A 16,185-nucleotide genomic window follows, 5' to 3' on the forward strand; every position below is an offset into this window, starting at 1 on the left:
CGAACGGGCCCAACATTGAGCTTAGCAAGTATTTTGTTCTCATTTTTTACTGGTAAAGAACTGCGCTTTGATATTTTACACTAACACTGGCCTGCTGAGTGCACATTCAGCGAACGTTTTAGCTGTCTATGTAGAGGCAACGATATTTCTGCTGGTTGTGCAGCAGAACGTTCACACATAACGTTTTAAAAAATGACCACTCCGGACGGGCATATAAGTAGAATAATAAACGAGAGTTTTGAACCACCCCCCATTGATTCGACCTTAAAAATTGACCTTCAAGAAATAACATGAAAACAATATACCAAAATCTCCCGGTTGGAACGTATTTCACCATGTGTTGTTCATAAATCGTCCCCAGTACATCCTCTCCTTTCGTGTCAACTAAATGGTAATACAGAGCGCCATCACTTAAAACTCCTTTGATTTTAAACTCTTTAGCCATATAGCTTTCCATGTAACCCTCTTCAAAAACCCTTTATAATTTCGTAATCTCGCAGTACCACCAACTTTGAATTTCGGCTTCTTACTTTTCGGGAGGATACACAATTTTTTGGCAAACTCTTCGTTCTCTTTTAATGAGGCTTCAATTGAAGTAATTTTAATTGATCTATGAGAAGAGGTGTTGTAGTTTTAACCACTTCATGCGAAACATCAAACCAAGCGGGGATATTTCACGCGCTAAGAGTCCTCTATTTTTTTATTGTTCTATTAAACATTTCGACAACAGACACTTTAAGTTCTGAGTAAGTAATAAAATTTGAATTTTTTTTATCCTCGGACAATCTCAATGCTTCACGATTATAAAGCACTAGTCCTTGATCTGTTTGTATCTTTGGGGGTATTTTCTTTAACTAAAATATTCAAGGAAGGCTTGAGTTTTTGTTCACTTGTTGTGTTCTTTAGGGGTATTACCCAGAAATACTTGGATAATATATCTTTACATGTTAGAAGATAGTTATAATCTTCGTTTTGTTCATGTAATTATAATGACTTCAACAAACCTAACTTGACATTGGTCATCTATTCCTTGTAAAATTATTCTATGTCTTCCCAATTATTTTCTTATCGGTTGAAATTTTGTATATATATTATGTTTCTCAAAAAAAAGTTATTTCTTTGAAAGTCTCATTGGATTTTTTTAAAGATATTTTATTCCCGATAACCCCCTTTCGGGGTCATAATGAATATTTTCTTAGAGCATATATTTTGAAACAAATTTATAACCGTTCAATTTTTGCATTTTAATATATTTCTACTGAGCAAGATATTTGGTTGAATATATGAAGTCATCTTTGCTATTTCTAACCTCAACTTCAAAATTTTTATTTGTTTTTGATAAGTTCGGTGGTTGTTTATAGAACTTGTAGGAAATCAAATGATTATTTTATTTCGTGAACATTTGGAATTTGTTCAATTGCATCCAGCAGTAAAATACTTAAAAGTCAAGCCCGCTAGGCGGTTGGATACAAACGCACTTAACCCACTTACTGAACAGACAATCTTAGTGAATGTTAGAATCCCACTTAAATTTTGATAATATTGCTATGATTTTTTGAATACGAATACTTTATTCTCCAGTTCCTCAATTTATTCGTACGATAAAAAATCGATGGTTTTTCACGGTGACAAAATAAAACATTCATCAATCAACTGATTATCATTATGTTTTGGATCTGATGAAAGCTGTTGTTCAAATAAATTTTACCTTCTAGGTGATTTAAATTATATTGAATACTAAAGTCACCACATAAAAAGGATTTAAAACTTTGAATCTGAGATGAGTATGTTTTGATTACTTGTTTCCAGATATGTTAATATTTCTATAGCTGCAAAAGAAGTTGACATATTTTGGACCTTAAAATAACAAACCGAATGTAATCCAGAGAATGGAGATTTATCATTATTTATAACTTAAATCGTGTTCATTTGTTTGGGCAGATGTTTTTTTTTTTGTGGAAATACACCACTAAATTTTGGTTTCTGTTTTAATAACATAATATTACCATTGGAACTTGGGGTCTTTATTTGTTTTTTAACCAATTATCCTAACAACTCTTCCATCTTAAGCTTTCCATCTATTCTAACGCCTTTTCCAGCGACATTCTCTACATCTTTTGCAGCTCCAGATGGTGCACCTCCTGTCAATGTCCCTTTTACAATAAATGGTAGTGTTCTAGCTTCTAAAGCTGCTAGCTATAAAGGGTAGAAAACCACCGTCTCAAGTTTTTCTATTTTATTTTTCAACTGCGTTTTACTGAACTTTAAATCCCCAGGCGTACCCTTCCTTTGTTTCTCAACTTGAGTGGAAGTACGAAACAATCTAGAATTTCTGAGATTAGCCATTTCATAAATTTTTATTTTACATTATATTTCTATATGAATTAAAGACTTAAGCTTCTTCTGATGCCTTTTGGAGAGATATATTTGATATAAGGTATACATTTATACCAGGTAAAAAAATCTGTGACGGGTTAATGAGGCGATTTATTTGTCTTCAAACAAACTTTTTTCATCAGATAGATAAATGTTTATCTTCTGTCAAATGTATACATCTACATTTTTTATGAGTTACTAAGAAAAGATATGTTTGAATATTTTCAAATATATTCATAAGCACGTTTGTAATATCAAAGCAGAATATTGAATAGACACCTGCAAATGTAAGTTTTGTTGCAACTGCACCCGTATCTACCTCTAAAGTTTAAATCTGGCTTGTAAAAACATATTATATGCATCAGCGATAAGAAAATTGTTTCGAGTAAATTCACAATTAATTGAAAAGAATCAATAATTATTTGCTTCAAGATTTATAGTTGCGAGGTTTAAATGATCAAAACACACATAATATCCAGTTGCAGAATTGATATTTGTAATGTTCTGAAAAACAATATAAATATAGTTTGGTTTTATTGGACTCCTGTAAATATATTGAATGTTTAGTGATATCATGATCAATTGTTCTATTGAATTTAGAGCTTCCCCATTCATATGATACAATCCCATTGCTCTTTGACAGACCAGTTAAAGAGGCTCTTGTTTATAAATTTAGTGTAATCATTTGAATCTTTTGTAGCAGCTTATCAAATACAACTTTGTAATTTCCTGTTCGTTTTGAGTTAATTAATTTCTCGACATTATTATTTCTCAATAAAGTTAGCTTTAAGGCCATTTCTTGAAATAGTTTATCAATTCCGAAGAAACTTATTTTATTTCCTAGTTTAAAAGACTTCAAAATTTGAGTGTTTGGTAATTTCATAACGTTTTGCAAAAACTTTGTTATAACTTGGATTTACTGTAAAACCAGTTACTAATTTGTAAATATATCAGCTTGAACTTTAGAAGCAACTAGAACACAAGAAAGTTCAAAGAAAGTTCTTTTTTGTGTTCTAGTTACTTCTAAAGTTCAAGCTGATATATTTACAAGTATGTACCAACAAGCTCAACTCTTAACCATTATTTAGTTACATATCTTTTCTCTGGATCTATTTTGATTTTATATTTGCATAATTTACAAGTTTTAGATGTATCAGGAAACCAAAATTCAGGCGTTGCTGTAGATCTTGAATAATCATCCGAGTAAGTAATTTTTAAATCTTTAAACTGATTCCAGGGTAAAGCTTATGTTCAATTCGTTTCATTTAGCACTTAATCTAGTTTCTTAAAATAATTTGCTCTAATAGTATTAACAAACGCAACAAAATCTGCATTTTCAAGATCTGTATCATCACACTTAACAATTTTTAGTCTACATTGAAGTATACGCTTGGAAAACCTTAGGTCTTCCCTTGTATTGGAAGACACAATTTCTACTTCGCTTTAAGTTTTCATGGTAACATTTTAATTTTTAACAAATTTATTATCACGCATTGTATCAGTTGAAATATATATTCCTGTTTCTCGCGAATTCCATTAGTTCATTTATAAGAAGAAAAAAGTTGCGGTGAATTTAGTTGCTACTGTCCAATGGGTGGTTAAGAACAGCTTAAGATTTTCTGCTTAATCTTTTGTTTTCTATTATTCCCCTCATCCGTCAATTGCTTCTGATATGTTTTTGTACATTCTGTCAAGTCATATTTAGTCATAATCTTTTTCAATTATTGAGGGCGTTTAAAACTAGTTTAAACGATGCATTTTGTAGTTTGGGTGTAACCTCTGCAAATGTATCTTCAGAAAATAAAATAATTTTAGGCCTTGCTCTTTTAAACAATGATTCCCCAGATGACAGTAGTAATCGTGCAAGTGATATGAATTCGTACCAAATCCATTTTCTGGTATAGCAAAATAAGCACTATTGAATGCTTAAAAAAGTGTTTTGAGGATGCGAAATGAAAACCATTTAATATTCAAAATGTATATTAAAGTTCTTTATAAAGTTATAACTCTCAGAACTTAGTTGTGAACAGTACTAAATATATTCTTGTCTTGCGTACTAGATCGATTATTTTATCTTGTGATACCTATTTTTTTAATTATCACTTAGAATCCAAAGGGGAGAAAACGACTTCTTTGGGATATTAATTATCTTTTAGAACCCAAAAGGGACAAAACGACTTCTTCAAGATAAATAAAACCTTGGGGAGGATAGTCCCACAGAATCACTCTCAAGCGGAAATAAAACGACCCCTGCATCAACAAGGTTACGTTTAATCTCATCAGTTCCTATAACCTTAAGTATATATAGCCTTATCTTTAAACCAAGGATCATAACTACATGTCATAATATTTAAATAAAAACTTGGTCCATTATGTATACACGGTTTTTCTAAAGATATAAAAATTAAACCATCTCATCTAGGAATAGCAATAAAAGAAAGTCCTTGCAATACTTTTGAAAATATGCTTTCGAGAAAAATCGTGACCATCGTGTGACATCATTCAAATCTATAAATGAAAGTTTCATTATAAAAGAGATACCAAAATATAATACGACGGAATTTCTCAATAAAATCCATCGTACCAATGAGTTTGGTCCATTGTGTGATATACAACCAACATAATTGATTCTTATATTTTTGAATAAAGGATATATTCTTAATAAGACTTGATCCCACTGATACATAATCCCAGAACAGGGATGGGCAAAATACATGCAAATATGTATTGAAATACAAATACAAAATACTTTGCCAAAAATGTATTTAATTACAAATCTAATTACATTTCCAAAAAAGCATTTAAGTACAAGATACAAATACAACAAAATGTATTTGGTCTCTTCCAAATACTTCTCCAAATACATTCCTCAAAATTTACGTCAGAAACTTCACGGCACGCTGCAACGGGTTTCTGGGTATCTCATTTTAATTTTGCATCGCACACTGGGGAGTTAGTGCGCGAGGCTCTAGTAAGATAATAGAAATATAATCACAAAAAAAAAAAATGTAATCAGCTTGGACGTAATAGGTGAAAAAAGTGCAGAGCTTCACGCAGCTTTTTTTTGTCGATCACATTTTGGTATAGACCAACAAAGAACTGAGACGACCAAGACACGCAGCTGGAGAATTTTTTATTGTTGCAACTCGAACCAGTTACGAAAATCTGGACGACCCGTGCATTTAGAATGTTCGAGGCCAAAATATGAATGGAAATCAGGCTGGAAAGCATCACAAGTTGTCACAGGCACTTATTTAGCCAGTCTGCCTGTGAACGTCGATTTCGTCACTATTCTTGCCCTGGATTAGCACCGTAATCGCAAAGTCACTAAACGCTTGTGCTTGATTGAGATACACTGCATTCGGTGCAAAACATAGTTTTCTTCCTGCTGTGGACAATGACAATAAATTTGAGGGATGTATTTTCGCCCACAAAATTGTTTTAATTACAATTGTATTTGAAATACCCAGGTTTTAGTATTTAAATACACACGTCAAATACATTACCCAATTTGTAATTAAATGCAAATGCAAAATACACAAAGTATTTGAAATACGTATTTCAAATACTTGTAATTGAAATACTGCCCATCCCTGTCCCAGAATAATGTATTGATAAACAAGATTGGAATAACAAGTGGGATCGATCTTAGGGATATAATAAAACAAATTAATCTTATGAATCAAATTTGATTTTGAATCATTAATGACCGACATATTTAATCTTTGAACATATCATTATTTAAAATAAATATGAAGATTACTTCAATACCTTTAATTATTACTATCAATTTGCCTATTATCTTGGTCTATAACTTTATAGAACAATCCTTGATCTCACTGTATTGTATCTCAACTTTTTCCATCGGATTTGGACTATCTACTAGCCAGAAATTCGGCTCTTTGTTTGGGAAATACGTGTAAGAGTAAATTATTTTTACCATGAGCTCACTATTTGGATCATCTGAATAAGGATCTGTAACTAACCTACAATGTATAAGTATTGTCCTAACATCCGTTTCAACATTTGCTGGAAAATTTCCAATTACTTCAGTTTCCTCCGACTTGGTTGTCAAACTATTCACATTGAAGTACTACCCTTCAAAAGCAAAATGACCTTATATACAACTCAGCACAAATCACCCGAGGCGTAGCCGATGTAAAGGAGAAGGGGGGGGGGGGGGGGGGGGGCAAGAGTCTTCTTCCTGTTTAAAATCCAGGAGATACAATAGCATACAGATATATTACTCTCCCCACCCCTTCCCCTCGCCGCACCCCAAATCCCTGGACATCCTGGCCATAGCAACATTCTCCCTTCATAAAAATATTCTTGGCTAAGCCGCTGTAACACCCTAAGGACCGAACACGCTGGAAAGTTAAATTTGCGGAGTAAGTGCCAGCCAGATTACTAAAAAAAAAGCGAAGTATTCTCGTATTGGGTATTATGGTAACTGGGCACTAATACGACAAAGTACGGCCACTCGAATACCACTGGCCGTTAAAGGGTAATTGCGGTCAAAAGTCGAAAAAAAAATGATTTCTAAGGATCGATGAGGGCTTCGCGGATGGGTCGTTAGCACCAGAGGGACTTGGCCGGTGGAAGGCACTGGTGTAAGCACTTCCCGTGATGGGCGACCACGAGAGACAGGTGGTGCTTTATTGCGCGGGTTCGGAACCCGCGTTATCTGCCGAGAGAATCGGAGCGCGCATTTCGGGCCGGGAGAACAGGGTGGCTCTGGCTGGAATCGTTTACATTGGTGTAGTCTCTCTCACCCGCCTGTTGGGGGTCATGGTAGAACGGCAACGTCAGACCTCTTCTTGCAGAATTGATTGCGGCATGGCTCAATCGGCTCTTTCCACACCGGGATCGGCTTTCTGACTCGCCTGCTGTAGAGCGCTTGGATTTGAGCCCGCCTGACTTTTGGCCGTGAGGTATACGCAGACCATGGGGTCTCACACGGGAATGTAAGGTGAGATGGTGCGCATATTGGTTTTGGCCTTTCGGCCCGTGGGAAGCGCCTGTCCGACGAACCGTCACGGATTCGCCGGTTCACTAAAAGGGGATGGACCGACGAGTGATTTTGAGTGGAAACGCAGCAAGTGAGTTTAGTTTTGGTCTGGGGCTTGACAGCTGATGCTCGGTAATCGATTCAGGTGGGGTAATTCCGAGGCACTTTCGTCCCCGTAATCAGGACTTAATCCCATGAGCCAGCCAACTCCCGAGCTTGGATAAGCTAGTAACCGAGCACCTCCTTCTCAACCCCGTACAGGTGAAGTTACATCTTTTCGCACTCTTGTTTCTTTTAGCATTTTCGAAGTATTAAACCTGACGTGTCTTGAAGGTACGTCTCGGTCAGGTTCTATTGTTGTCACCATGAAATGCAAGGCAGGATTGGTCATAGAGCGTGCCATTTAACAACCTCAGTATCCAATCAAGAATTGAATTATTACGGACAAAACCTTGCTTTAGACTCATCCGCAGGGCTTCCTTGTTTGATCGCATTTATGTTTATATATTTATTTATGTATTTATGCTTGACTCCTATGCGAAATATTTACTTTGTTTAAGAAAGCACACAAATTGTATAGGAGGTACGATCTGTGGAACCTCGGAAAAAAGCTCGACGGAGAAAAGCTCGCCAACTTTTATACAGGTCCGGAGAAAAGCTCCACAATCTTTTGACAGACCCAGAGAAAGGCTCACCTCGAATTTAATCATTAAGGAAAGTGGTCGTTATTATTTAGTAGCAGTAGTGCTACCAAGGTTTTAGGCGCCTCTAACACAGGCGGTACACCGTGCAACAACGTTAGCGCGAAGAGATTTTTCGCATTTTACGGATTGATCAGCGTCGAACTTTTGTCACCAAAGTTTGTCCCCAGAATGAGCAATTTCTATCGCACTAGTAATTTTGATAGAAATCGCAAGAATGGAAAGGCAAAAAGCGCATTGTTCGTGTATCCGACAGTGTCAGGCAGTGCACGCACTTTACATCAGGTCGCACTGCTGTGGGCAAAAAAAAAAAAAGATGAAAAACGCCATAATTATATAACGACGAAAATAATCTCTGGAGAAGGGGAACAAGCGGGACAAAGGACGAACACAAATCTCCAAACACAACTGGATGACTGGTGCGCGACCGAAAAAAATTCGTCTGGTCTGGGTATCGAACCTCTCCATTTCCAGTGGAGCGCTCTACCCTTCTCCAGGGATTCTTTTCGTCATTTTTGTCCAGCTCGCTCTCACCTTTTCATTTACTTGCATGATAATATTTATATAATTCAGATTTATTTTATTTAAGTCAGACCAATATCACTGTAGCTAGAATACATTAATAATCTTCCGATCAACGAAAACAACGCGGAAAAAAGAATTGCTGCAATTCTAACAACATTTTGTTCATGAAAACTCCGCCAGACTAGAACACAGAGCACATGGATTATGTTCGTTTTTTTCTTTTGTTTTTTCAGAAAAATTTTACTGGCTTTTTTCGCGATATGATTTTCTTTCAATACAACATTACTTTCCCAGTTTTCGTTTCTATATTTTGCGTTCCGATTTGATTGCACAAATATGTGGCGTAACTGAGGCACGAGCTCGGGGGTAGGAATAAAGCTCAACGCATCGATTTGCTCCAAAGACAACTGCTTTTTGGTTGTTCATTCCAATATAAAGCTTTCTTGCATGGTGAATTTTTTATTTAAATACAAAACATATGCAGCTATGGAAAGCATTAAATAGTACCCAAACCGTAAATTAAAACGAATATATTGTTCGCATTCGTTTTGCGTGAAACGTTTGATTTATATCATCCTAGTAAATTCTGTCAGATTTGAATCATGATTTAAGTCATTTTGATTTTGATTTTCCTCCCTGGCTGTAGTTCCCCTTCTGCTTTTATGTAAACCGATTTCGCACGAGTGTTATCAAATTTAATACTAAAGTAACCCCCCCCCCCCCCCCCAAAAAAAAAATACGACATTTTTTTGTTTTTTCGTGTCTAGTGGGAATTGAAACCACTGCTTCTTGAACTAATGGTGGAATGTGGAGCTTTGGCTATCCGGGGTCGGTTAACTACATAGCAGGTCATTTGATAAACAAAATATTCAGAAGATACTCAAGCTTCAGCTCTCTACCCTAGTTATAATCCCCCGGTAATATTTTTAATTAGCATTTTATTCAAATTGGTCATCTCATTTTCGTCGGAAAACGCCTGACGTGTTACACGCCTTTTTTTTATACTTCAAAAATATATTCTGCGAGTGTATGCGTATGCGCATGAAGCATCTCAGCATACTTCAGTTGGGTGAACGTATTTATTTAACTTGAGGGGACATACGATTCTTAGATTCATTGGTGACCTTTTCTCTGCACCCGTCGAAACGCCGGTGATCATTTCTGCGGATCAGACAGTTTTGCGGCGAGCTTATTTCCGGTGAGCTTTTCTTCATCGCCCCGATCTGTGCCCACTATACAACCCTATGACCAAAAAGCTAACCCAAAACTGGTAAAAGCACCCGTTATCAAAGGAACCTGGATTGGAACAAAAAAGAGAAAATTTTAAGAATATGTATGGCTGAACAATTTTCAGTTCAGTCAAATTTACAAAACCGTGATCCGTGCGAGGAGCTTATCTAAAGGAACATTGAACTCCTCAAACCGGATTTTTTTTTGTACCTAGACAAAACACATTCGCTAAAAAAAAAAATAAAAAAATAAAAAAAATCTTTCTACCATTTACGTTGCGAGAGACATTTTAGGTTAAGAGCCATTCTGATATTTATCACATCGATCCGCCTTAGAAGCATGCCTCATATGTCAAAGGACAAACTTTTCCGCAGTTAAAAACGGGTAATATTTAGGTCACCGGATTCGCTTTCAGTGAAGAGTGACCGCGATGCGTGCGTGTATCTTCAGTTCAATTCATTCCATTATCGTTAAGGTCCGCATACATGTAACCGACAAATCAGATGACCCATAACCAGTTTGATTGTTTTGGTTAAGTAAAACAAGGGCTCTGAGGTGTAGTGAAAGCAAAAGAGGTCATTAAGGAACTTGACGGAAATACCACAAAACAAAACTAAATATAAAACAAGACTTACATTCTTATAGAATCCATACTAATTTTCCTAAACCAATAGAATGCTTTTGACGGTGAAGGAGATTTAAGAAAGCAGAGGTTAGGGTTTAAAGCTTGGCTTGGCATGTGGTGTCCTAATAGAAAGCACTTAAATGGTAGTATGTCAACATGCTCAACAGTAGCATCGTGACAAGGCTGAAATGTTGCTGATGTTGCTTCTTTTCGCTGCGACACGCCGTTTAATAAGGATGTGCCAAATGAGCACTCCGAAAACTATAGAAAGCTAAATTGTACGCCTAAAATATTAAATTTAAAGATAATTTGGCACAGGTGATGCTATGCGCATGATCCTGTCACTGGTAATATTTCGGGATCAAAAGCTAATTCACTATGTTCGACCCGTAAATCTCGATGGGCTCGCGATACGGGTGCAAGTTCTCTTGAAAGGAAATTCCTGTCCTTACCATTAACTGCCCCATTAAGGCTGCAGCCGTCGTCGGTAAGCCCCGGCGAAGGCATCAGGAAGCAGTTTCGAGAAGAGAGGCACGATTTCAAGTAGGTGCGCAGGTCGCGCAGCTCATCGGTTGCTTTGTTTTTCGACTCCACCCCGAGTATTTTCTGGAGAAGTCGCTCGCCTCCTTCCCAGCCGAACTCGTACTCTTTTGGCCACGGCCAATCACGCACCAGGAAGACACACAGCTGGAAGCCTGATGTTCCGCCCTCCAGCCCTTGTATGTATTTTCCGTATTGGTAATACATCTGCAAATTCCAAAAACAAAGTAATAGTACGAATGTCACACGGACTGCAGACAAAATCCTTCAAATAACCACTTCGCATCACGATACTTGGAGCACGTCTCCTACTGGTGTAGTTACCTCTCACGTAGTGAGGGTATTGAATAGAGGAAACGGAAGTAGTGATTCGGGGCCAGAACCCTAGGAGGTCGCCTATAGGAGGAGGGGGGGGGGGGGGTGAAAAAAGAAAAAAAGGTGGAAAGTAGAAGAGCTGCTCTGTAGGTGTCGTCTTCCTCTGCAGCAAATGAGCACACCTGCCAGCCAAAGCGGCGGGATCCTGAGGCGAAGGCTGGGTCGTGCTAGACCTTTTCAGAGGAGGATGGTCCGAAACGGTGAAGGCCTTTTCAGCATGTCTGTCACCAAGTACACAAGTCAAAAGCAAGATCCGTGGCTACCTAGGCGTAGTCAAACCGAATTGGGACCCAATCAGAAAAAGACCGGCCCAAATAATACCAATGTACCCACAGCACGGGGGAGGGGTAGTTGGTGTTGCCGGTTTTAGCAAGCGTGCCTCAGGTTCCGTTCCCGTAAAGATGGGAGTGGCGAGCCTATCACACGTCCGAGGGCTGTCCGTGCGGCAGAGTGGTCCTCCAATTTTCATCTGGCGCTCTAATCTACACGGCGGAAACAAAGCGCGATCAAGGGGACGCGAGCATTGCCGCCTGCTGCAATTGGTCAACGTTGAACCGCTGACCAATCGCAGTTGGCGGCGAAATCCCGGTTCCTTGGTCCCCGCCGTGTAGTATATGACGTCACAAAAGTGTCATGTTTTTGCCTGCCGCGATCCTGGCGGTGGCACAGCGACAGACGTGGTGCATGAGGCAGACGCTTGTACTGCTGAAGGTCAGTCTGCAGCCAGACAATCGACGGAAACCACAGCAGACACGTGATGGATGCCGCGCGAGGACAATGACCCTTGGTTCTGCTCGCCTTTTTTACCAGCAATTCTAAGACCAACCGCCGGGATAGCGACCTCCTACAGCATGACACACCGGCTCCTCTGACGCAATTTGTTGACCCTTTAGGACCACACTCGATGCATGGGCGGGATAGGACAGTCAACATAGCGTTGTTCTAGGCACCGTACTTCCCATGGTGTCTCCCTTCATGCGAAACGCTAAGTGGCAAATCTACTGTCGGGTAAATTTATTTTGTTCTGCACTGATCTGATGGCATAGAATGCTCATCAGCTGTATTTTGTAGCTTTAAAACAAACTTTTCGAGTTAACCCAGATGTACAAATTAACTTGAAATATCATCTCGTTTACTTAATTCCTAGAGCTATAGTGCTTTACTGGACGATTTTTATGTCGCCAGTTTGGTTCTAGTCAGTTTAAATGAGAGGTAAATAACGTAATCTTCAAACGTTCCCCCAATCTCACTAGCTGGTACCCACGAAAGTGTGGCTTTATCTTTTAAAACGGAGGTTCGGGCGAGTTGGTTGTTCATGACTGACAAGGAAACAGCGCACCCTCAAAACAAGCAATCTAAAGCTTTCATGCACACACAAAAGAAAGAGCCTGAGTTGGTGGCTCTTTCTTTTTTGTGTGCATGAAAGGTTTAGAGTGCTTGTTTTGAGGGTGCGCTGTTTCCTTGTCAGTCGTGACTTTATCTTCTTAATATTAGCGTTTCCACTAGAATGCATTTCTTCTTCACGAATGTAAGCAACGGAAGTCACCATCAATGCTTGTTTATGTTTCAGTTTCCGCTACGTCAAGTGTATCACGTGGTTCAATTCTAAATTGTTTGCTATTTATAATCTATATCAATAACCTAGAATTCCAGGGTCGCTAAACTCGTCAAGCACAACTTTGTGTCCGAAAGTTGCGGAACGCGCTAATTGGACTCTCGCGCCGCTGACGTCGCGCTGAGCGAGGTGTCAATCATTCGAAGCAAAGTTCATCGAGGCGCGCGTGCGGCGCGTGAGGGGCGCGAGGAGCCCGCTGATTGAACGGCTTCGCCGATGACGTAGCGCCCATTTGTCCCTACATCCCTACGCCAAGCTAAAATCAATGCTTTGCAGATTGTCCCTAGGCGACCTGCTGACGCTCAAAATCCCTCCGAAGTTTGTGTTAACAAGAAACCTCGTTTGTCGAAGTTGTCGCTGACGTCAAAGTGACGTTTCCGAACTTTGCGAGAGCCGCGGTTTGAGCTCGAGATTTTCGCTTCGGATCGAGGCGAAGTTAAACTTTGTCAACATGGCGGTGCCGTACGCTGCGGCCGAGCTCATCTTCCGCCACCGTCGGCGTCGCTACTGATACCACTGGGGACGCCTTTCAACTCCCCGACGACGACTTTCGGCGACAGTACCGGCTATCCAAAGCCTTTGTGCGTTTACTCTGCGACGAGCTTCGTTCGCCGCCTCGGACCGTGGAACAACAAGTTCTCTGCGCGCTCCGGTTTTTCGGAACCGGTAGCTTTCAAGGCATGGTGGCGACTGACGAGCACCTGTCAGTCTCCCACATGACTGTGAACCGGGCTGTCAGAGTTTTTGCGGCTGCCATCGCTTTTTTTTATTTTATTTTTTTCTGTAATATCCGAAGAGGTAGTAATAAGCTGGTATACAATTCAGAATGTTGGAAAACAAACAAGAACCGGGGTAATTCTTGGGTAGGGTCGAGTCTCCCGGCAGCCGGCAGAATTATTTCCCCGAAATTCTACTGGCAGTCGTCACTCATTGGCGGTCAAATCAGTTCATCGAACGACGTGTCATCGACAGATCGTTTCATCGGCACGCGATGTAATCACATGAAAGAGATTGTCTTCCGTTAGAGGTATATCCGCATTAAGCATTTTCCCACCTTTAAACATGTAAGTGGGGTGTGCCATAACTAACACCGTAATAAGTGTAGCGATGGACCTTATAAAAAAATGTAAACTTCACACCATTAAAAATGTGTGATTTTTTAAACACGTTTCTTAAAACGTATGATGATGCCTACACCTTTTTATAAAGATGTAAAACTACAATACCCCTTCTCGTCAGGCACGCAGCCAAGGGGAGGGGGGGGGGGGGGCATAAGGCCTGGCCTTTCCGCCCCCCCCCCCCCCTCCGAAATTTTCCATTTTGCTGGGGCCTCCTCTCCTTCCTCCCCCTCATAGAGCACTTTGTCATCGGCGCCACCCCCCCCCCTCCCCCCCCCCCCCCCCCCCCGCTTTAACCGAAATTCTGGCTGCGTGCCTGCTTCTCCTCAAGGTGTAATTACCACAGTACATTTCTTTTTTGGGGTGTACACAGTGGCCCGGGACCCATATATATGACTGAACAAATAAATTACACAAACGAGTCGCCGAAACAGCACGTTGCTTCTTGGGGGATACGGTCCATTCGTCACATGTACACTCGTCACAGGACGATTGGTCACAAGACGATTCGTCACACGGGAACATTCGTCATAGGACGACTCGTCACATGGCCAACCGGTCCCATAATAGTTAGTCCCCCCAAAAATGTATTGTTCAATTTGGTTCGGTCGGACAAAGTGGCTCACCTCATATCTTAATATGTGTTTGGCTTCTCAAAGGCGAAGAATTTGTAACAAAGGTTTTAGCTTCTGTTTCGGTCCTGAACATTGAATGTTGGTTCGGCCTTACAAAGTGGGTCGCATCTTAGCATGTCTTTCGCTTCTCAAGGTCAAAGAATTTGTAACAGACGTTTTAGCTTCTGGGTCCGTCCCGAACGGTGAATGCGGAGGCCATATAAGAGTGACTATTTTTGAACTCGGACTATATTCAAAATAATGGAGGGGATCGCAACAGAGAGAGGCTGTACACATTCACTCGTACACATTCAGCAGAAAGAATTCCGATACTTATTGATTTTGTCGAATAGGTGTATGCAAGGCAAAAGTAAAAACTGATTTAGCTGCCAGTCGGATTATTGCTCCTTCAAGCCAGCAACTGAGGTCAACCTGCTAAAGACTCGTAATATAATGAAAGTAAAAGCGGAAGAGGAGCATTGTAAGATTAGTTTCCTAACCATTGGTTTATGTGACAGTGGGAAGTCGTGAAAGTCCTCATCAGGGAATGTGGGCAGTTGTTGAAATTTGCGATTTACTATCGTCGCCTGCCCGATCGATGTGACCGATTTACTATCGTCACAGCATGACGAGTCATCCTGTGACGATTGTTCCTACGTGACGAATCGTCCTGTAACGAATCGTCCTGTGACGAGTGCGCATGTGACGAATCGTCCTCATCCCGCTTCTTGGCGAGTGTCGAGGCAATATCGTCCGAAAACCGGCTTCAATATAGGCCGGATGTACGGTTTTGCGCCTCGTCCCTACATCCGGCAGGTATGGGAGTACCGATGCAAATAAACAATTTATGTCTAATAGCACTGGCACCACTGATTTCTTAGGAGGCTAGATCGTGAATAGAGGCCTGTATTGCTGGGGTCGAGCGGCACCAACGGCAGTCATCGCTTGACACAACTCAATTTTATTACGTTAGTAAATTGTTCTCTACCATGAAACTTCTATCATGTTTCCGCAAATAACAGTTAATATTGTGGGCAAGAATATTAAACGCGTTAGATTAACAATCTTGTTTAACTAAATGTTGTGTGGTTGAGGGTCCAGGGCTACTTTGTTGGGCGTTAACTGTTATGTGTTTAATGAGACAAGGGCTACCGAGAGTTATAGTGGAGTCATCTGTGATATCGGAGTCATCAAAGCTCAGCAAACGATAAGTTAGAATGCCTTTACTGGGGATTTTCGCATCGTTTTGACCGCTTGTACATAGTGCTTCATGGTGAAAGCTTTTTCTTTGAACTCCTGTGAGGGCTTCCGTGACAAACTGAAACTCGGAGCGTGCCGTTCAGTCGCTCGACGTGCCATTTATTTAGCAACCGAAGCAAGCGACGTCGGTAAAGTCAATCGCGCTCCGGCCAATTTTTTTTTAATCGATGTTCAAACGCTTGACGAATGTCTATTTGA

The 16,185-nt window shown here is 40.0% G+C and overlaps 1 protein-coding gene across 1 annotated transcript in view; it reads right to left on the minus strand.

The window, feature by feature from the left end:
• Positions 1-16,185, minus strand: part of LOC120840582 (atlastin-3-like) — a 126,567-nt gene that overhangs the window by 2,729 nt on the left and 107,653 nt on the right. The window contains exon 3 of the mRNA XM_040211155.1: positions 10,918-11,212. Coding sequence (XP_040067089.1) covers positions 10,918-11,212 — 295 coding nt within the window. The remainder of the gene's footprint in view (positions 1-10,917; positions 11,213-16,185) is intronic.

Source organism: Ixodes scapularis, unplaced genomic scaffold (assembly GCF_016920785.2).
Source record: "Ixodes scapularis isolate PalLabHiFi unplaced genomic scaffold, ASM1692078v2 PGA_scaffold0__279_contigs__length_252992795, whole genome shotgun sequence".
In the NCBI taxonomy this organism is placed as follows: Eukaryota; Metazoa; Arthropoda; class Arachnida; order Ixodida; family Ixodidae; genus Ixodes; species Ixodes scapularis.